This window comes from Seriola aureovittata, chromosome 12 (genome assembly GCF_021018895.1).
Source record: "Seriola aureovittata isolate HTS-2021-v1 ecotype China chromosome 12, ASM2101889v1, whole genome shotgun sequence".
Taxonomy (NCBI): domain Eukaryota; kingdom Metazoa; phylum Chordata; class Actinopteri; order Carangiformes; family Carangidae; genus Seriola; species Seriola aureovittata.
Window position 1 is genome coordinate 15,081,478 of NC_079375.1, and position 23,636 is coordinate 15,105,113.

The 23,636-nt window shown below is 40.2% G+C and overlaps 1 protein-coding gene across 5 annotated transcripts in view; it reads left to right on the forward strand.

Moving 5' to 3' along the window:
* tnr (tenascin R (restrictin, janusin)) overlaps positions 1-23,636 on the forward strand; it is a 169,360-nt gene that overhangs the window by 80,547 nt on the left and 65,177 nt on the right. For 4 of the 5 annotated variants that reach the window (XM_056390869.1, XM_056390874.1, XM_056390873.1 and 1 more), the window contains 5 exons: positions 15,295-15,415; positions 16,972-17,188; positions 17,303-17,403; positions 18,892-19,054; positions 19,954-20,430. In XM_056390869.1, the coding sequence (XP_056246844.1) occupies positions 15,332-15,415; positions 16,972-17,188; positions 17,303-17,403; positions 18,892-19,054; positions 19,954-20,430 (1,042 nt within the window). In that variant the 5' untranslated portion in view covers positions 15,295-15,331. The remainder of the gene's footprint in view (positions 1-15,294; positions 15,416-16,971; positions 17,189-17,302; positions 17,404-18,891; positions 19,055-19,953; positions 20,431-23,636) is intronic. The other variant, XM_056390871.1, reaches the window with a different exon arrangement.

Consider the following 23,636-nt stretch of genomic DNA (forward strand, 5'->3'; position numbering starts at 1 on the left):
AATACATGACACAGGAAATCAGGTGAAACACAATGTAACAGAAACTGCAGCGTAAGGACAGACAGACCCTGGAGAACCGACTTTAAAATCTCTGGATAGGAAATTCTTTCAACTTTCACTGACGGCAGTCGGATTTTGCCAAGTATATCTGGGAGATGAGATGTCACAATTTCAATGACTATTGCCTGAGGCTTTTGATGTTTGAGCTTTTTTGGATGTCATGCATCTTTTTCTACTGTTTTTTAATTAATTAATTAATTTCAATTTCTTTTACACACAACATTTGTATTTTGCTCAGGTGGGGCAATATTATTTGCCAAATCTATCTCAATAATTAAACTGTAATGTATTTTTTTTTTCAAAGTTTACAAATTTTCAGGGTTCCCTGACAATTTCAAGTCTGTATCATATGATATGCTGAAAAACCACGTGCTGGTTATAAATGACTATAAAAGAATGATTCTGTTGCATATGGCTTTGAAAGATAAACTTTATTGACCGTACGCAGGGAAACAGATGTGTCACCACGGTAAAAGACCAGCTGCAAAGTATAGATATGGAAAAACTAGAATGCTATGAGCACCTGCTATATACAAAATGAAACAATGAAAAACAATAGTAGCCACAAAGTTTATCGAGACATAAAAATATAACAAATATGGGGGAAATTTACATTTAGACCAAAGATGAGACTGGATATTCACTGGCTGTTGGAGTTTTTAGGAGGCTTTCAAACGCTCCTACTGAAATTCTGACATGAGCAAATCTAGGTTGGACAGTAACTCCTAACCTTGGTATGTGTACATTTTTAGTGATACATGAACTCCTAGCGAAGTAGACCTGGGGGCCCCTGCTGGCAAAATTTTGCCAGGAGGCGAAATTTGCCAGGCAGTCCTTATTAGTCTTATAGGAGCAAAATTGTTCAGCAGCATCACAAGTTTATGTTGTCAAAGTTTTTAAGATTTTGATGGAAGTTTAGTCAAAAAATCTCTTTGTAAATGTACAGTGTTTTCTGCAGACCGTAGTACCACCTATATTGAAATTCCACTCTCTAACATTAAGGAAATTTTTAACCTGATGAAATTCAAGAAGAATTTATTACCATACAACCAAACCATGCCATCCACTTTTTCACAAATGCATCAGAACTAGTTTTATTCTGAAGAAACGTCTTATAAAGACTCGGAAACACGAACCTATCCTCAGATGATGCTTTTTATTTATAGCTGTTCCCTTACTGGTGAGATTTTATTCTATTTCTACTTTTGCTTAGTTAAGACATTGCAGCATAAAACAGTCACAGCAGTCTGTCACTGTGACAGGCTCTCTGCTAATGAACTGGACCTTTGTATCTCCTCCTCACCAGGCTATTCCTGGAACTGATAGCATCACAGTCTGATGTCCTGGTTCAGAGATGTAGCCGAGATAACCCATTCAGTATGACCTTACTTCCCTCTGTACTGGAAGCTACGCCAAGTTGACCCTGTGTTAGCTCGATCAATAATGGATGTCTTAACAGTCTGACCCAACCTCTTAAAAACATGAACTTTCCTCTAAAATGGGATTGTGCTGCCTGAGTGGCTTTCTTTAAGGTGATTATGTCCCGGTGCCATTAATAATTTTCTCACTTGTATTATAGCTTTCAAAGTTTGTAAACAATGGTTACGTGTGTATTTTGTAAGTTCTATTCTAACATAAAGAAATGCCAGACAGATCCCTGAGTTTAACAGCAGCCTTATAACCATAAAACTTTACCAGCTCTGCTTTGTTTTCTTTGATTCTTTGTTCATGTGTTCCTCTCTGCATTGAATTAGAAATTAGAAACTGTATTACTGTATTTACAAAGTTAACATTTACAAAATTACCATGAAACAACTGTTAACTTCATTGTGTCCCACATGGATAAGACAACTTAAACACAACACAGCTTGTGGGAGCATTTCCCTGCATAAATGCAAAAAAGCAAAACCAAAAAGGGCATCAAAGCAAAACAAAGCAAACAATGTCTAAGCTGCAAAAGTACAAAAAAGTCAAAACAAAACCAAGACCAGGGACGGAACAGCAACGGTTCATGAAAACTGCAGTCCTCAAAGTAAGTTTTTAAAGAGTTTGACTTGATCTCATTAGACAGGTTGTTTAAAGAGTCTGGCAGAGCCCTCATGGAGAAAGCTCGATAATCCGCAGTCATCTGTCTAGACTGTGAAATGACCAGAGCAGTGCTGCCTCAGGATCTCATGCTGTGCTCGGGCTCATAGGGGCTTAAAAGCTCAGATACAGCTAGGCGCTAGTCCAAGATGTGTCTTAAAGGTAATGAATAACATTTCTAGATGAGTCCTACATTGCACTGGCAGCCAATGAAGTCAGGCATCAGCCAGTCTTCTATAAAAGAAAGCTTTCTGACAATCTCAGGTTAAATCCCCCTTAAAGATCGATGAATTTCTCATATATCTGATGGTTAGTGGAAATGTAGTAAATCCAACAGCTTCTTTAAACAAGATTGGTACTGTACCCACAGATTTCTACCTGAAGACGGTCAGTAGTGTCTTTGTGCTTATCCCAATAAAATGATTGTCAAGACACTTGACCAGTCAGATCATTTGTCTACATTTCATGGCTAAAGCTCTCCTATTCCCCTCAGTGATGAAAGCCTGACCAATCTCAGGTTCACCAATCTGTCCCAACAGTTTGTACCTTAATCAATAATAAAAGTCTTATGAGTCCAATCGTAGCTTGATCAGTAATTTACTTTTTAGAGTCTGACTCAACCAGACCTCAGTCGATGCTGGAGGTCGAACCAATCTAACCCTTCTGGGACAGACAGGGTATTAAAAATGTTTCAATATTGTGGTAGTTTCAGTGAGAAACTGGTTGATTTCTATCACAAAATATATTCTGTGGATTCCAGCAAAATATAAAATGTAACCACCCCTTTCATGAATTATTGATATGCAACATTTGCAGAATTTTCACAGTTAACGGTCAACATTTTCTTAAATTATGTTATGTTTCTGCAGATAGTTAATACTGAATATCACACCACTAAAAGTATATTTTCCTGAAGCCTTAAGACCTTCCCTGTCTTCGCTGTTGCTTTATCAGAATATCTCTTCCTTTTTCTTTCCTCTGCTTTGGCAAGAGCTTCACTTTGTGTTGACAGATACAAAAGATTTCCATGAGAGAGATACTGAAAGACGTGGAATACCGAGTACGGGAAGATTGTACTGTTGGCATTTTTCACAAAATTCCTGAATTCAGATAAAACCAGGATGGCACACAGCTTTCACTGGCAAGTCAATGACAAGCTTGTTTCAACATGCGTGACCGTTATTATCACTGCAGTGTGTCGTTCACGTTTCCCCATTTCAATGAGAACACTAGATTTAGAAAAACAGGTTTTCATAAAAGTGGGACAATGTTACCACAAACAGAAGCCGATACCCGTAATAATTCCTGTCAATAAAACATAATGCCACGCAGGCTTTAAAATAAGCACCTATTGTGGTTCTTTGCTATTGAGCTGTTTATTTGGTAATTGAATACAATCCCTGCTGAGCGCCGGGAGCACTTCTTCCCTCGCTGTCGTGGCATCGAGCAGACAGCGCCAACAGAGGAACGTGTCAATCCTTTTGATCCCTCGTAGTTGCTTTATCATCTCAGCACAGCTTATGGTATTGGATTGTTGCTGCATTTTGTGTGTCATTTCAACCCACCTTTAAATCATAGAAGAGAGAGAATAACAGATAGCACAGGTGGGAGGAGGATGATTTTTTTTTTTTTATTTCCCTCCTCACTTATTTACTGTATATGAAAGGTACAGGAGGATGCGTTGTCATTTCTGTCCCACAAGAAATTGAAGCCTTTGAAAGAGGAAGATGAAAGGAGAGAGACGGGCTTGCTAGAAAGGCAGCGAGAGAGACCGGCAGACAACAGCGGCTCATGAGGTGACAAACGGGAGGTTTTTGAAGTTTTTTGTCCATTTTTTTGTTTTGTTTTGTTTTAGGTCACGGCTGAGCAAAAAGATAGGGACAGAGAATTGAGTGAAGGGAAGGGGAAAGGAGGTGGAGGACTACAAGTGCATGTCAAACCCAGACAGGCTGTTTGATGTGTTTTATGCAGGAACCTTATAGAGCAGAGACAAATTGAAAAGAGGCACTGCTTTCTCAAAAACCTTATACACATTTTTCACACAAAATATACACAAAATAACAGAGAATACTTCAAGAATTAGACAAAACAAAAAACATAATTATGAGAAACAGACAAAAAAGGACAAAACAAAGAGAGAAACATTCTCTTTGTTTTGCTCTGTACTGGTTTACGTCATTTGCTCGTTCTACCTCTTATATTTTACTATTTTAGTTATAATTTTTTTTCCAGTCTTAATGACAGGCAGGACGCTCCAAAATGGAAAATAAGTTTGCTAAAAGCTGTGTATTGTGTCAGAGCAGAATAGAGGAGCAGTGGGTAGGGTATTCATCTGCAGCAGACAGTGAGAGAGAGAAAAAATCTATTCAATTCCTCCTGACTCATAGCTGGCTGAACTCAAAAAGGACTTAAGCATTTACCTCCACTCTCTAAATTTTTTACAGTCCTCTCACGCTCTTTCATCCGTCTGTTCTTTCTCTTGTGCTCTTTTTCTAGATCTCTCTCATCTTTTCTCTCTTTCCCCTCCGGTAGCTTTTTTATCTCATTTGGTCTCTCCCACTTTTGACTCGGTGCTTTTCTTCTCATACTCCCTGTCTGTCTGTGTCGGTGCTTCTTTTGCTCTGTCTGCCGTCTTTTTATCTCTTTGTCAGCGTGCATCTGTAGTTACAGTTTGTCTCATTACTGGTTTTAAATTAACACTTTGAAAGCTTGTAATGAGACCGGTAATTTTTCTGCTCCGGCTAAACTGCATATATAGGAAAGACAAATTAGTCCAAGAGTCTTGAGACGATACAAGAAGAGTTGAGACGGAGTCAAAAAGGAGTTCAGATACATGTAGCTATGAGACCGAGACTAAGACCTTGAAAATTTGAGTACTCTCTCATGACCAACCTCGGGCTTAGATTTAACGAATAACCGTCAACTTCTTTTTTTTCCTTATTTCGCTTGTTGAGTTTTGAGTGTTAACTACAACATAAAACTTATAGAATACAGGCAGTTGGATTTAATCATACAGGATCAAGAAATCTACAGTAGTGCACAGTAAATTGCAATGTGTTACTGTGCATGTACAGTACTTCCAATAGACTGCTGGTCTCACATACAGTTGAAAATTACATTAAATTAGAAACTTCTTTTAATTGGTCGCACTCGTCATCTTTCACACACTGGGGCCACAGAGGACAGATATTAAAAAATGCTCATCTAACACCATAATCTTTCAAAAATAAAACTCTTGGCCCACGTTTGCTGTACTCACTACTGCCTAATCTGACAAAAGATTGCATAACTTCACTTTGACTGAACTTATTCTGGCCATGTAAAATGTAATTAGAGAAGACGCAACTATAATGGTCTAGTATGGCTCTTTTTTGTGTGTGTTCATGTCCTGCCACGATAGTACATGGCGTACAGGATGTGATGTCGCTGTGCTGGCGTCTGTGTAAACACATTCTTGTGAACGTGATAACTCAAGAAAAATACATAACAAAACTGTCATACTTTCACCACAGTTTCTCTATATGGAGCAGATGATCTGGTTAGATATTTAGAACACTGTTCTGCATAAATCTGCATATTAATGAGGGAACATTGATTTCCAAGAAATTGCTGTAACTCCTTAACACTTGAAGCTAACATGTTCAAACTGAGTTGGTATGAAAAAACTTTGCTAATTAATGAGCTAATTAGCGTGATTAGGAGGACAGATTTTTTCTTGTGAACATGATAACGCAAGAACAATGTCATGCTTTCCCCGTAAAGAGTAGAATATCTGATCAGATTTTGTTGCGCTTTGCTTCATAAATTTGCATATTAATGCAGTAAAACTTTTTCTTGAAATGTTAGCATTCTTGAGGACAAGCCACCAATAAGCATACGTGTTCTTTTGTCAGGGAGATAATGGCTGGACACAAAGCGATCCAAGTACCTCTTGTTAGTAGTTTTTGTAAGACAGTGGGGCTATGGCTCAGAGGCATAAGCTATTTCAGACTGTAGCTGCATAGACAATATATAGTATCATAAATCCATTTTTGTGTTTTGTCTCTTGAGGGTATTTCCTATTGAAAATAAAAAAGATAAAGGAAGAAATAGATAAATGGAAGGATTTTTCCATAATTTTACTTTATCTTTGTTTCTTTGCCATCTTTAGCTGCTGATTGGTTATTAGCAAATTAGCAATTACCAGAAAAAAGTAGGAAAATAAGTCTGAAAATAAAAAACAATGAGGTATAGATTAAAAGATGAATACATTCAGAAGATCAAATATTGTCTAGCACCTAATAATAACTGCATGTTATCTCGGTTCTCCCTGTGAACATTTGTTTACATCTCCCCTGATAAATTGATCGCAGTGTGCAGCATAGAGCATGCAGTCATTAGTGGCCTGAGGTTGTATTATTTGCTATAGAATGGAATTCTACAGCAAATAATTTCTTGGTCCCATCTTTGCTCTGGAACAGCCCTGAGACAGAGGAAAAGACTTGTGCAGCCCTCAGGTTGTGGGAGCAGCCATTGAACAGAGCCCAATGGTCCTGAAAGACAAGGCAATTTGGCCAGAGTGATGGGAATAACGAGAAAAGCATCGTAATGTTGCCAGAGTCCAATTTACAAGGTGGAGAGAGAAACTGAGAGAGAGAGAGAGAGAGAAAGGCAGAGAGAGCTAAATGGAGAAGCTGGGACAGAGAAGGAATACTAGGAAGGCAAGAGATGGGAGTGAGTGAGCGATTATCCACGCAAAAAGGCCTGGTATTGGTTTTGTGTTCATGTTGAGGTGGCTGCACATTAACCTGTGCAAATGGAGGTTATGGCTTTACTTCCATAGGGCGAGCAAGGAGGGGATAACAGGGCTGCTGCCAGAGAAAGAGAGAGAGAAAGCAATGAACACAGCAGAGAAAATTCAGCCTTTCCACCTCTACAGTATGCGAGTTTCAGCCTGGAAATCAGCCACAGATGCGTCATTATACAGCACATCTCAAGAAGAACAGATTTACCGTGCAGAGTAAAAAAAAAAGACTTTTAGGGATAAAGAAAATCCTCAGAGAAAGACAGAAAATGAAAACCCTGTCAGAAAGATAAAAGGAGATGATGAAAATGACAAGAAGAGATAATGAAAAATGAGAGCCGGCAAATAAGAGAAGATGGACCTGCAGAGAGCAGAGGTGATTCTCTCAAAGAGGTGAATAAAATCATGTGGAAGAAAAAGTGTGAGAACGGCTGAAAATGCTCCACTTGTCCTCTCTCCTGACTCCACGTTATGACGCCGCAGAGCAGGGAGCATCTTAAACCAGCGGCAGTACTTGATGCCTCCCTTCGCACTCTATGCCACTGATCACAGTGTCTCTCTGACCGACTGAGTGTCTCTGTGTCTCAGCAGCTGGGGAGGCGCTGGAGATTGCCATCGCAGCTGGATTACGGAAGACAGTTGCTTCATAAACGCTTTCACTATCCTCCCCTCGACTCGTAAAGGGATTGTGACAGCGAACTGCTCCCAAGGCTGACTTATCTGTTCTCGCTGAGCCCCTCCCCCAGGACCACAGAGAGCAAGGAGACCACATACACAGATTGAGACGTACTGTATGTCTACAGGGCAGACCGCAAGCACTTAGTTGGGAGGGAGCAGCCTAAAAACCCCTGTGGCCATGGGAAGACTAGCAAGACACACATACAGTGAGAGTTAATGAAGCTTTCCAGCGCATATCCCTGCATAATCTAATGGGGATGTTAATCTCCTGTGGGTCCCTAACTGCTAAAACACACTGATATACACACACACACACACACCTACACACATTTTTTTTTTTTTTTTTTTTACAGAGAGAGACTGTGATCACAAGCAGTGTGTGGGAGGAGAGTCATTCAGTGGCTGCGTCTCATTTCATGATGCAGCTGGCTGGATGAGAGAGGCTTGTTGAGGTGTTTGCATTTTTTTTCTTCAGCTTTCTTTTTTGTATCTCTTGAACCCTCTTGTCACTTCTTATTCATCATTAAATCCCTGTAGTCATTTTACTGTAACTTTGTAATTATTTTGTGGAATTTTTGTAGTGTACCATTTCTCTCTGTGAAAACGTTTAATTCTCTCATCAATGGAATCATGTTTTTTTTAATATACTTTTATATACTACTACTACATTTTTTATACTTTTTATACTGCATCTTTACAAATTCAAGGCTAAATTTTCCCATGTCATTTACACTTTGCACTAAATGCAGTCTGTATATGAATACTTATGGAGATGATGAAAACAGCGTGTTAATGCGGCACCTCTGACGGCGCTCTGCCAGGTGTAAATGCAGCTCATTTTGAAAGAAAGCCCACGGGAACGAAAATGTTATGACCCATTGTCAATTTTGCCATCCACTCTGCTTCACTGAAGAGCTGTAAGCACAATACACTCCCACAAGTCGTGGCTCCTTTCACTCATCCGTGGTGGGGGATTCATTATGGACGAGGAAGGGAGTAGCACTCACAGCAGTGGTTGATGCTCTTGTGGAAATAACAACCTGTTGTCTTTTTGTTGCTTCCTATGACGTGTGTTTCATAAAAGACAACTCTTCACATCTCCTGTGACATCTAAGATAGGGCTGTACAGCACCATGAAGCTCTGGGTAATTCTGTTCTTCTGTCCAAAGTTAAACATTAATTATCCACAACATTTTTCTCAGACAACAGATAAATTAGAGCCCACCATAGAAAGACCTGACTATTGCTAACATCCTGTCTTTTCTGAGCCAGGCAGTAACTAGAACATCAGTGAAGAAGGGCAACTAAATAGTGACAGGGTCTAATTCTGTCTAAAAATTCATATGAAATTGTTTAATATGCTTTCAATTAAAGTTTAACAACAGAAAAATTAGCAGGTGCTCTTTGTGCCTGTTTAAGCTTATCCAGGGAAAGAAAATGATTGGTTATATTCTATACTTTCCTTATCATGTCATCAATTCCCATGAAAAGACCAAATCCAACAATGAATTGAGCCTAAAGAAAGTGTTGTGTTTGGTCTGTACGACTTTACTAAACAGTGAATTGTGTCAGCTCCGTATATACATTGACCGCCATTGTTGTCCAACAATGATAAAAAACACATCTATTAGCCACATCGTTGCACTGGGTGAAATGTTCCTGCATCGTGATGAACATGGGAGCACTAAATGCGTATGAATCCATTGCTGAACATAGTCTCCAACAGATAGTAGTCCTGTTTACAAAAGTAACTAAAAACCATAGTACCCAGCTTTTACACAAATGACGTATAGAATGAAAAATAAAAGCTACTTTGTTGGGTAAACTTAAACTCAAACTGCCAGCTCCTCTAAACAGTGAATAATGCAACCGCAGCTGAACGTAAAGTATGCAAGCAGACAGGGTCAATAGGTTCAGTTACTGCTCAACTAAAAAATTAAAATCAGCAAGTTGTGACATCTGAGCAGAGTTGCGGTTGTTGCCAGATGGGAGGTGCAGTAAATAAAAACAGAAATAAAAATCATGCAGTCGGTGGCAGCTCGGTCTGCGAGGAAAAAAGAAAAAAGCTGTCAGCACGAGAGGTCAAAGGAAAACAGTAACGAGAGACACTAGTGGGGAAATAAAAGCTCAGTGAGTCATCTCTAGATTACTCAACAAGCATGACAGTGACATCCATTGTCTGCACAGAGTCGGCGGTGTGAAGCTGGAGAATGAATGTGCGGCTGAAAAACCAGAATCAGCAGTAACATCATACAGAAACCTGATAGATTATAGATTCAGCATGAACCAAAATCTCTAATGAGCATCTCCAGCACATCGTTAAAGCCATACCTCAAAGCATTTGGCTTTTCTACCAGGTCCCATTCACTGCTAGGTAGGTATACATAATACAGTGTTTACAGAGTGTATACCAAGGTCAAATAGGCCAACATATAATCCACAAAAAAAGAGTAAATAAGCCTTTGAATCAGGATCTGTTTATAAGCATGAGCATTGCTTGATAAAGCAGTGTAAAACCCTTTGCAGTGTGAGCTTTTGACCTGGTGAGTGCAAACACAAATCCCAGTAATCCCCAAAGTGAAAATTGCATTGGACTCCCTGGTTGTTACCGACACCCTTCCTGCTCTGCCTCTCCACGCACTTCGGTGCATTAAAAGTCTGTAGTGAGTTACAAAAATGCCAAAAGGACCCAAGTTAGGAAAATAAAGCCTCACAGGTTCATCACAGAAACAGCTCTTTATGTTGGACATGGACTGAGTTCTAGTCCGAGGAGCACACTCTGCACTGAACCAAAGCGATATCTTCCACGAGGTTAATTTAGCTTCTTTTAGCCTCTGGACTAAACTCAACCAGCGATCTTCACAGGGCATCGCTTTAGATCTAAAACGTATCTTGCAGCACTAGCTAGATACTTTAGCTAAAAACAAACCTGGCCTCTCAAGCCAGGAATAAGTGATCAGGAGCAAGGTCGGGAAAGCACAGTTTGCTGAGTGAGTAACACATTTTCTCTCCTCAAGCTTGATATTTTTGTCCTCATCTGAAGTATGTTTCTGTTTCCTCGTTCTATTTTCCCCTTTCCTGCGTGTACACGTATCAAATACATTTTATGCGCCCTAATGTGCGCATGCATGATTATTCATTTGCACCTCTGGGGGATATTTGTGAAAGATGAGACACCAGTTTAATGGTATAAGCCTGTAAGTGCTTGTTTGACTCAGGGGCATTAGCTCAGTAGTTTACTGTTGTTACTTTACAAGTAGCTAATGTTCTCAACAAGATGTTTTTTCCAATATCTGCCATTGATTTCTTTCACCAAGGATGTGTAGAGAGGCTGAGCACATTCATCAATAACTGCATTTAAATAAGGGACAGCTTTAAGACTGCTACATAAAAACATGTCAATACATCATAATATATAAACGTCATCAACAGAAAGAACAGTCTTTTCTTATTTATAGTTTTTAAGTGTTTTTTCTTTTATTGTTTCTGTGTCTACAGTAGCTGATAAAAGGAGTCTTTTTGAAGCATCTGCATGATGTATTGGATTAGCAGCTCAGTGTAATTACACCATGCATTTTTAAATTCAATTCTCTGTTCATATCGACTCACCTGCCCGTAAACCAGATTTTGGATGAAAGAGAAATATATTGTCAAAGATTCAAGACAAAAAAAAAAATCCAAAGCTCACCTTTGAGAGAAATGTAATCTACCAAAGATGAAAAAAGTTAGAAAGACAAGATCAAAGTGTTTTTTTTTTTTTTTTCTTTGTATCAAACTTTTAAACGTGCAGGTTTTTGTGATTCATACAGATACGGTTGGGATATTTTGCTGAGTGGCCTCCTTTGTGTAAGATGAATATTTTACCTTTTCCTTTGTGATATTGTATAAAGTGCCCTGATGGTTTTTATTATAATTGGAACAGGCAGTTTCATTTCAGCCTCACGGGGGGTGAACTCATCCAATTTCTCCCAAGAAAATCACCAGGTAATACATAAAGTGACAGCACTGTTTCAGAGCATTCTCAAAGTCATTAAATTTATATTTTTCTACATGCCCAGAATATTTAGCTATGACTAAACGGGAAACATGAACACACATGCAAGCTCAGTTGCCATGAAGCTAAATTACTTCACAAAATGTTTTTTTTTTTTTGTACTTACACCTTTCAAAACCTTCTCTAGATTGAGAAGCTGCATGCTGACAGATCTTATTACCATCAAGGCTGTTTGACTGTTATTAAAATGAAAAGCAAGGAACACTTGATACCTGACACTCAGAGTGTTTTTTTTTTTTTTTTGCCTGTGTACACATGCTTTTCTGTATTTGTGTGTATGACTGTGTATATTCAAGTGCAATATGAAGGCGTATGTATCAGCGCACTTAGTCTCGTGCTGGGCGCTCATCTTAAGCGTGTGTGTTCTCTCTCATGGAAAAAAAAAGTGAGTAAATTAAGAGCCAGTTTTTAGTGCCTGAAGCGTGTTGATTCTCCTCACTCTGAGCGAGTAGGTCTGTCCTTAATTGAGCGTCCGTGAAAAACCTCCTCTTGTTGTGCGTGGTGATGCTCGTGGGCATCAGCTTGCACCATGACCCGTTGACTAAAGTGTAATCTTGTGACTTTGAACCTCTTTCAAACTTTTATCACTACCACTATAGGACTATATATAGGGTTGCCTTATATAGGTCTATATTTAGTAGACATTTAAAGGCAGTATGCCTTAAAGGAAGACACCTTGCATGCATTCACGAGAGTTTTATCTCTTTTCTTTATAGTTAAATAAAATGTTTCCATGACACTTTTATCACATGACACGTATTTTTAGCTCCATTTGACTTTTGTATGGAAGATATCTTAAAAAATTGGTTTAAAATAAAGCCATGCCAATATATTGACTGTTCTATTGTCGTGGTTAATATTATAGCTAATTTTAGCTTATAGCATATGTATTTACTTAATTATTGATACAGTTACAACGCACATTAATCAACATGGCAGTACATGTGTCAGTGTTATAAACACATATTGGTAACTGTTGTCCTGATGTCAGATTAACCCATGAAACAACAATGAAACACACAACATGTAAAATCAGAACAGAGGAGACAAGGACATGAATCAGCTCACAATGTCACAAGAAAATGCAGCAAAGATATGGTTACAGCTGACAAAAGATTCATTTGGTAGCTGTGCTGGAGCTTTCGATCACATCACACAGTCTTGATCAGCAGATGGAGTTCATGAAATTGTAGATGGACGTTGTGCCAACTTTCAGGCCAAAGGGGGAAAAAAAAACATATATACACAACCAAAGAAACAGTCACATTTAACTTTCCGTTCCTCTCATCACTTCAAGGAATTTTCTGTCCACATTGGATCTATTTTTAATGTATATATAGAGCCAATGTCACCATTACATGCTGTAGCTCAGCCATCAGAAAGTACTTACATTTTTTTACCTGCTCAGTCTATATCTTGGTGACAGTATTTTAATTTGCTTAATGCTTTACGAGTCTGTAATTTCAATTCTTTACAAGATATTTCCTGGAAAGAATTATGCTATTATGTAATTTAGTCCTGATCATAGGGAAAAGAGACAGTGTTCACTTGGCATACTACAATACATAATTCCAGTTAAATGTTAATATTACCTAGAAAGTCAGCTGAACATGAAATAGCTTTTCTCTGAAGGACATCAACAATTTCCCCACAATCCAAATCTGTTTTTTTATTTTTTCCGAGAAACTTCTGAAAGATAAGAATCCATAAAGACTCTTTTTTCAGAAATGTTTGTTAATGTTAGATGTCAACTGATATATCGTCTTTGCATTTTGATATAAAATGCAACATAATGAGAGCTGTTTTCTTTCATGATCGCACGCTTGTTGCGGGACGTTAGTGAAACATGTAGTGCCATTTATCATCATCACATCTTTTAAGCATGCATCCGAGCCATCGACTGAAGGGACACTGCTTTAGCTAATGGCTTTGAACAACACAGTTCCAGTTGGCTTTGTCCATCTCACTCCTCCACCATCTGCACGCTTCTCATTTGTTTGGTGAATTCAGGAGTTAAACGGCTCGTGTCGCGCCAGACAGCAGCTGCATGCTTGAGGGAAGGTTTTCAAAGTAGAACATTTTCCATCTCTTCAGTTTTGGGCGGACGGCATTGGTTGGCAGTTGATTCCAGCAAGGCCAGAGTCATTTTTAAAAACATTAGCAGCACTGTCTGAAGCGAGGCAAGCTGCAGATTGTAACATATGACCGGCTATCTTCCCCCAATGGGTCTTTTATGATATACTGTATGTGTCAAACCTTCTTTATGCGTTTCTGTCCACCACACACGTACAGCAGTGAACACGTGCACACACACACACACACACACGTTGTTCTACTTTGTCTTGAAATGAAGAGTGTGTTCAGGTGGGTGCAAAAGATCTTCAAGAGTGAAGTGCAACTGTGTGAGAAATCTTTAGTTTGTGAGCAGGAAGCCTGTGACATTGAGAATGCATCGAATTTTGAATTGATGAAATTTAAACATTTGTTTCCTGTGGATGAGAGAAACTTAAAAGAACGCATAGCTCATACGCACACACTGGGATTCTCTCGGTTTCTCATTTATGTGCAAATACACTGATATTTCAACGTTTCCACCATAAATGATCAAAAAAGCCTGAGCCAGTTAGGTGTGATAAGAAGACTTCCATCTGGCTCCCACAAAAGGCGCCAGCTGAGTGAAATAGCCTGCTTCACCAACATGAGATGCATTGTTGTGATAAAAGCGGCTGTTGAATACAGACTACACAGGCTCATCTGTGAGATGTGTTTTTTTTTTTTTTCTCCCTTCTCCTTTGAAGCATCTTCTACCCACACATACATAGGCGCGAGCATGTTAAAACTCACGGGAATTGTGCTCAAAATTACTGCAAAGCACACGTGAACTCACACACATACTAGTGATGTAATTGCTTTTCAGTCTTGAATAACCTCCCGTCCCCATGCTTGCGTGATAGAACATCTTTGCAGGTTGAGTAAGATGTCTGATTCAGCTGCAAAAATTCAATAAATTCAAATAGCCACCTTAAAAGACTCTACACGGTTTTGTCTGTGCTGCTATGTGACAGTCTGCTTGAAGGATCCACATCCTCTGTGCGGCTTTTATTTCAGCGTGTCCCTGTTCTCACTTCCCCGCTCAATGGAGAGGGGATTACAGCGGCATCACTCAAACCATGTCTCTACTGAAATCCATCTATCAACTCTCTCCCTGAGCAATATTTCTATATTCCTCCCAAGTGGAAAGATCAAATATTTGGTATTGCACAGTGAAATACATTCAGAGGTTCCATAATCCCTGAAAGAGTTTCCTTTTTTTTTTTTTTTTTTTTTCCTTTCTAAAGTCAATTATTTTACATCAGATCAAAGGCATTTATTTACCATTTACAGAGGATAAACTGATGGTGGTTGGAGTCCCCACACGTGAGAGAAACACACACACAATAGACACTCATGAGCACATGCAGTATGTTTCCATGTCTGTACAATAACAACTACCCTGGAGCAGCTACAGCACCAATGTACATTGAAAGCACATGCAACACAAACACCATCACTGCCTGCTTTTTTTTCCCTTTATACCAACTCTTCGCATTTCTGTCTTTTTCTCTTTTCCCACCTTTCTGCTACTTCCCCACAGGTGTGAGTGGACAGGAGCCGTGAGGTTTCTTCCCAGCATGCCACTGGCACAGCAACACTACAGGGCCACTGTGCCCATAACAGGCTGGATCCTGGTTTTGGCTCTGTTTCTTGCTCTACAGGTAAAATTTGTTCAGACAAAATAGACCTGCCTATCTTTTCTCAACTGTGTGCAGCTGCCCTGGGCTTTTTTCATATTCATTATTTATTTGGAATCTACTATTTTTGGCAGCCATGTTAATCACTTAACTCTAGGCACAAATCCACTCAAACTCCTGGTCGGTTTGAGAATCAAAGAGAAGCGATGCTTCAGACTACCTGCGCGCTTTCTGTTTGTTTTTAATATTTTATATTTGTTTCCCTTTACATTTCCCCTAGAAAGTAGACCCTCTTTGTTACTGTGGGACCTAGTGTTACAACTGTGATCCCCCCACCCCACCCCTCACCTTCCGACTGATCATTGTAATAAATACTAAATATGCGTTTGGTGGTTATATAAGTTATGTTGTGCCAAAAGATTGAGGCAAGAGCTGCGTGTCACAGGTAAAGAGTCAGAATCTCCACCATCTGATAATCCATTTAGAAGACATGGAAATAAAGAAGCAACATTACGTTGGAAGGAGGAGCTGGCTGGTCCTCGTGATAGAAGTATAAGAAGGAAACATGTTAGCTCACATACCTGTTTGTATTTTCAGTTCTCACTTTTAACATGACAAGTGTAAAGGCTTTTAGGATGAGGACTCACATACAGTAAAAAAAAAAGCATGACTTTACCTTTAGTAATACTGGCTGCGGCTTCTGGAGTGACAGAGCTGCTAAAGTTGGCCTAAGCTCTAATAACGTCCAGGACCAGCTTCCACGCAGTGAGGGAATACTACACAGTGGATGTAGCTGTGAACAGGTGATGCGCTCTCTGGCCCTTAGAAGTGACACTTGGTTACCACTGTCGCTAGGAAGTTACTCAGCCGGACATTGTAACCATTGCGCTTTATGTTGGGGCAGAATAACACTGTTAAATCCATTCCATACACTTTCACACTTCAGTTTGAAAGGGCTAAAGGAAAAAAAAAAAAAGACATATACCCTCCAAACTTTTTAAATGCAGAGTATCACTCTTACTGATTACCTATGCACATCGTTTCAACATGTGTTCTGGGACTGGGTTTAGTGAATGGTCAATTTCATGCCGGTGGTGCTAGAGATCATATACTAACAACTTTCTTAATCAAATATTTTAAGAAATCAATGAAATTTCATATTCAGCAACACGTAGCTGAGTTGGTCCACTGGTCTTTAGACGTGTCTGCCAGTGGCTATATTTTCTGCTTATCATTCCTTTCCCCTTGAAATATCACTTGCTTATTTAATATTAGAAATTCTCTGAGCTCCCTGCCAGACACAAAGAAAGCACAATCTTAAAATACTCAACTGATGCTACAGTCTTTTGCAAATGACCCACATTTTTAACGCGAAAATTGCTTTGTCAGTGTTACAGCAGTGAGAAAATCCTTCATATAGTGAATATTAGTGTCATATTGTTTTGTGTCCCCCCGGGTTCTTTTCTTAGCTTTCACTCCATCATTCTGTAAACACAAGATAGAAAGGAGAAAAACAACTGGAACCCCCTGAGTCCAAACTGCGCGCAGTGTTTTTTATTTCATATTGTCTCTCTCTCCAGGGTGCCGCTCATGCTGCTCCATCAGGAGACAACAAGCTGGTTCGTACCACCAGAGTGAGGAGACAGACCCCAGGGGGGGATCAGCCCACTTCCTCAGCCAACCAGACCCTGCGCGAGCAGCCCGTGGTCTTTAATCATGTCTACAACATCAATGTTCCCTTGGAGTCTCTGTGCTCTGTTGACCTGGACGCCTCCGCACCACCTGCACAAGGTGACGGTGAGGTCTCCTGATCGATCGAGCATTTGGGTTTAAACACGCTTATCTGCTGTCCTTGAAACACCTTTTGTAGACTGATACAAAGTTTTCAAGACGTATTTTTTCATTTTAAAGGTTCACGTGCTGAGCTGGGGTCCGGACCCTCTGTGGAGGGTCCAATGGATCCAAATGGACCAACAGAATACTCTGAGCAGACACTGGATGCTGACAGCCAGGTAGGTTTTTTTTTTTTTTAAGTTGAGAAAGGCTCAACTTCATGTAAATGTCCTCCGCTGCCTGGAGACAACCTGTTGCAGTTGTTGTGACTCTGAACAGAAGATGTTTTCTGATCCAACCCCGCCATGTAAATCACTTCAGATAAATGGGGGGAGAGGCCGATGGCCGCCGCCTCCAGCCAGCTGCCCCATTGTGATATAACTTTAGCGAATTACCTGGACTTGAAAATGAAAACAATGTGTGGAAACACATCACTCCGGAAGTGCACTATTTAGTTGTGCAGAAGTTCTGTGGCAACAGGAGAACATAACTGTCCAACCAGAGCTGAGTGTGTAAATCATGTGCTTAATGTTACACACCTCGAAAGCTTCAAGCTCGTGAGAGGCGAGAGGCAGCCTGCTGCTTTGCGTTTGCATGTGTGAACAGGGAATAAGACATGGGGGTAGTTAATTGACTTTCATGTGGCACGGAAACATTTCCAAAGGACAACATCTGTTTCATCAGACATAGTCATTTACATTTCGATATTTATGATGAATTATTTTACCCAGATTTAATGAAAGTGATAGTTGAGCCAAACACAGTCACAGTCACCCCCTGTAGATTTGAAAGGTGGGTGTACAAAGTCTGTTGATTGATCCTTCATAAAGGATGAAAGCTCAAATCCGAGTCAGTTAAAATTGATTCCAATGTGAGCCGTTTTCACAGTAGAAAAAAAAAAAAGATCAAAACAAGCATAGCAAATTGTCAAACCACTCCTGCAGCTCAGTCCACTTCTCCACTTCCCATTCATATGCTCAGCATGTTCCAGTCAGCCATATTTTAGCCACAATTTATTAAAGTATACCACTTCCCACTGAATTCTCACACATGACCCTGTTGAGCTTGTTTGTAGGAGCCCACCTTTTGCTCCTGCTGTTTGGTGAAATCGGATAATGTTGCAGGTTTAAGAAGTTCCTGGAGACATTTTGTTACTTTTTATTGTACCATTAAAACTGACTACGGCCTCAGTTCTCTCAGTTCAGACAGACAAAACTATAAACCTTTTATCTGCCACTCTCCAAGTCTGCAGGGCTAGAGGTGAGTGACCAAGCGGGCCATGTCAAGCTTTGTGCCCACATCCATCAGACTCATTAATGCCTGAGTTAGCTCGGGGCCTGACTCCACTCACCTACTACTATTTATCTTTGGACTATTTTAAGCACGCTTAATATTTGAGACTGTTTTACACTCGCTAAGCTGTACTCATTTGTCGTCTACTCTGCGTTTTTGTTTGACCGAGTGTGTGTTGTGTTTGCACTGACGCTTTTACACGTATGAAGTTCCAAAAAGATAAATACAGTTAGTTTGAGTTTGAGTTGAGTGTTTGATACTTGAAATATATAGTTTGGGTGACGTGTCACTTTAAAATTAACTAAATGCACTTTGTCCCATAATTACCCAAATGCTTAAGTGCACGTCTTAACCGTACTGTTCTTCTTGCTCAGGTCACATTTACCCACCGCATCAATATCCCAAAAGCTGCATGTGGTTGTACAGCAACGACCACAATCCAGCAGCTCGCCACCAGGGTGGAGATGCTGGAGAGAGAAGTTTCCATGCTCAGAGCTCAGTGTGGATCTGGGTGCTGTGGGGAGAGCTCAGCCATGGGTGAGTACTGTTTAACACTGACAGCAAAGCATATGGGTAAAGTTTGAAGATGTCGTTTTTGTTTATACTGTATAAGCCACAGTATTTGCACAAAAAATATAATCTTTAAAATATGATAGAAATATATCTGGTATCAACCGTTGACATGACTGCAAGAAAAATGTTCGAAACAGCCAGTCTCATATGTGGCAAGAAGAAAAAACAGGTATTATAGATAAAACCGTCAGAAAAAAAAAAGAGGAAACAGACGAGAGAAGAATATTGATGCTGGAGGGCGACGTTTTTATTCTGCTGCACAGTCTCGGACTAAAAGGTGTGGAGGAACCTTTGCTACTGGTAAAAATTTAGTTCACTATTCAGGAGATGCTGCCATTATAATATGAGGGGACTGGAATGGATAGCGTTATAGGACATATTACGGTTAAAGGATCTGCTTCATTGACACCGTCACCCCATTCGAATATTTTCTGAAAACGCTCCATCTCTACGGTGAGACTGTGATTATCTCCAGCAGTCACAATCTGAATCAGAATGAGGATGAAATGCGCAGCTGGAGAGGACGGTAGCAGGATGGAAATGCAAAAAAATGAGAAAGGTTTTCATTGATGTCTTCACTACTGTTTCTCTCATCAAGTCTGTTGAGGCATGTAGAGATGAAGCAGATTAAAAGTTTAATATAATTTAACTCCTGTCCTGATATTGAAATGGTCAAATTCTTGAAATGTAAATGACATTCAATTTATCTAGGCTAGCTGTCCTCTTAAAAAGGCACTAAATGTAATATTACCCAAAATATGGAACTATTCCTGTAAGGCAGATTATGTGGGAGGCTTTCCATGTTTGAATCAAGCATTATTTCGCTACATAATTTGTGATGAATATACATATTTTTTCCACAGGTCGTTTGGACTTTGTCCCAGGCTGCAGTGGCCATGGCAGCTTCAGCTTTGACCTTTGTGGCTGCATCTGTGAGGAAGGTTGGACCGGCAAGAACTGCTCCGAGCCTCGCTGCCCGGACGACTGCTCCGGCCAGGGGGTGTGCGTTGAAGGGGAGTGTGTGTGCGACCGTGACTTTGGAGGCGACAACTGTTCAGAGCCGCGGTGCCCTTCGGACTGCTCGGGCCGAGGGTTGTGTATAGACGGAGAGTGTGTGTGCGAGGAGTCCTTCACTGGCGAGGACTGCATGGTCGGGAGGTGTCTCAATGACTGCTCGGACCAGGGGCTGTGTGTCAACGGGACGTGCCAGTGCCGGCCCGGGTATGTGGGAGAGGACTGCTCGCTGGTGTACTGTGCCAACAACTGCAGCAAGAAGGGAATCTGCAAGGAAGGTTTCTGTGTCTGCCAGGATGGCTTTGCTGGAGATGACTGCAACTCTGGTAGGCTGTTACTTTTTATCCTTCACATCAGTTTAATCCTCTGACTCTTGTCATGTACAAAAAGTAGTTTGTCTGACATTTGTGGTTCAATTCCTTGAAGCAGAAACTCTGGGCAAAGAAGTTGTCCTCCCTTAACACTCTCTGTCAGTGTGACTTGGACCAAGTAACAGAGCAGAAGCCCAGATTTCACAATGACACTCTGTGACCCACAAACTCAGTTCAGGATGAATTTTTTGCGCAAGAACAGGTTTCCTTCAAAACTAGAGCTGCAGCATTAGATGGAGTGCCTCCATTGCAGAGAGGGAATTTCTGTAGTGTCGTCACATTTTCTCTTCATTAATGATTATTACTATTGCTGATGTTTGTTTGGGTGCAAAAATTGAATGCACGCTTGAGATTACAGTCTAGCAAAATTTCATGTCTCTTTATCTGCTTTACTTAATGTGTGGGAGTAATTCAAAGAAAGAAAAAAAAAAGAAAAAACAGATTGGTTCCGCTTAATAAATAAAACTAACAAAAAGTAAAATACAGTATATTCTCTTAAGCTACTCTTGTAGCTACAAATATAGCTTTGGATGTTCTCACACTGTTAGATGTCACTGATATGATGTCAATTAAAAATGAAGAATCTTACCCACTGCTCTCTCTGACTCATGGTTGTCCAGCCACACAGATTGATAGATCTAATTTGTTGCACAGACTTCAAAATGCAAAGCTTTTTTTTTTCTCTCTCTCTCTGAAGTAGCGGTTCACTGGGCCACAGGTCTGAAAACACAACTCTCAGCCGCATCATTTTTAGTATACGTGCAGCCCTGAAAAACAAACCACTCTCTGCTATAATGTAGGTGGCGGGGCGCCTGACTTGCTGGACAGCAGAAGGTGTAACAGCATCCATTTGTCAAAAGTCACTTTCATCCGTGGAGAGAACTGTCACATTAGCTGCAGCCGAGACGGTTTCTGAGCCGTGCTTACCTTTGTTCCGAGCCAGCTCTCCACACCGAAATATCAGATCCTCCTCCGCCATTTGGGGCAGCTGTCAACAAAGTGACGGATGAGGACAGCTAGAGGAGCGAGAGATAGAGAGACTGCAAATCATATTACTAAGGCTGATTTCTCAGCATTGCCCTCCCATTTAATATCTATACCAAATGAGGGTGTCTGAATTGCAATTTCTTTGCAATTAAAGGCTAAAATAGCCAATACTTGTAGGGGATAGTTTACTGAATACAAAACAAAGCAGCTCAGCTACCAGAGACCTGTAGTGTGACAGGCTTAAGTGTTTCGTGTTATCATAAGCTGAAGAAAACGGGACGTATTTTTGATTCAATTATGGTTGTGTATGTTCTCCCACTATGAGAAATAATGGAGGCTGTTGAATTTAAATTGGATGTTTCAGACATGGGGTGAGATACAGTATATCTTTACATAGAAATATATCCACCCACGAAGCAGCGATCAACTTGTGCTGAAGACTGGCATTTAATCTTGACAGCAGAGGTATTCCACGATCGCTTTGACGCTTCAGTGGGAAAGTAGCAGTGACGTTCTCACGTTGTTGGCATCCTCTGAGTGCGGCTGCGGTGACAACTGACATTTACATTTCTCTCATAGCTGCGGATTTCAAGTCCTGCAGTGTATATGAAAACTACAAACAAGTTTGCTATCGTCCCTTGGCTATTTTATTGCCATATTTTATTGCCCTGCTCTGCTCTAGAGCGTCAGTCAGGTTTGAAGAGCGTGGCTTTTTCACTTGCAGCAGATCACACAGTAGTATAGCAGTTTAATAGCCTACTGTATAGAGTAGCTTTGTCCCTTCACATGTGACAGTCCAGCACATCACACAATCAAGCAGCCGTTTTAAACACAAGCAAACACCTAAGCGTAACATGACAGCCACAGGAAGAGGACACAACATTTCTGTGTCAGTCATGGTCTGTCTCAGAATCGTGAGGACACGTCCCGTTTCCGTGGTTTCGGCTGTAATTGTGTTGTGGCTTGTGACAAAACTCCTTTAATATCCGCAAGCAATTCTCCTGCTCTGAATAGAAATTGTATGAAAATACATCTTTAACAGTATGTGTTTTGGAGCTGGCTTTTTTGCCAGCCAAAAGAAACAGGAGTGTGGGTCTGATCTTTCAGCAAACATGTAGTGTGCTTCTTCTATTTTGGACACAGCAGAGTGTAGGGTAAGAAACCAAATTTGCATTTCAGCATAACTTAACAGTTAGTTTACTTTTCACTCATAATAAAACATACAACAGGTGGTGTTTATGGACTGGACATTTTTTTTTTTTTAGGTAATTACAGGCAACAAACAAGCAAAGATACTTGCAAAGAGGAAGGAGCACCAAAGAATAAAGTCTGCCCACACCCTGTATCATTCAGATGTTTTCTATTATATACAAACTCGAAAATACTGTACTTGACATTGAAACTTTAAATTTAATCAGAAAATTAACAAGAGAAATGTCATTACACAAAGTAGCCTGAAGGTAAGTTAGTCCTCTGATGATGCACTGACCTCCGTTGTCAGCTGGAGGTTTATCATCAAGGTTTTAGATCAGTAGATTTTGCTGTATCTGCCTATGATGGCGTGCCGATTAGACCTAATGAGACTTAAAGACTTCAGGCGAGATTCTTGAATAACCCTCAGCAAGTCTCCTGTTTGAAGCAAACCGTAGGAAGGATTCATGCATGAGAAATGGTTTCACAAACCTTTCGAATGAGTTTGTAAGTTATATGTCCACTGTGTAGTGATGAGACATAATATTGATGCAGATAAGTAGCACAGGTAATAAGTTGTGGTATATTGTTTCGAATGCTGCGCAGCATGCGTTCAGGCTAAAGGTCCTGTGAAGATGTCCCTTCACGATTCTGTTGAATTTTCTGTTCTCTACCTGGGTAGAGACGTTGGTAGTGAAGTCCTTTAAACTCATCCTTAGACATTTCAGGCAGAAGAACAAAATGTGCTTGATCTGTAATTAGATTAAAAAAGAACAAGGAGATGACTTGAGGAACTAAGAAGTGCTGTTGAAGTTTGGACCTGGCCTAGTCGCAAAGGTTGCACTTGTCCTGGGCGACAATCAATTGAAAGTATTTGCATTTAGACTAAGTGGTCGTCGGTGACCTTTCATATAACAAGTCTTTGCTTTATTTTCAGTGTAAAGTCACAGCTTCAACATAGTTGACTAACTTTTCAGAGCAAC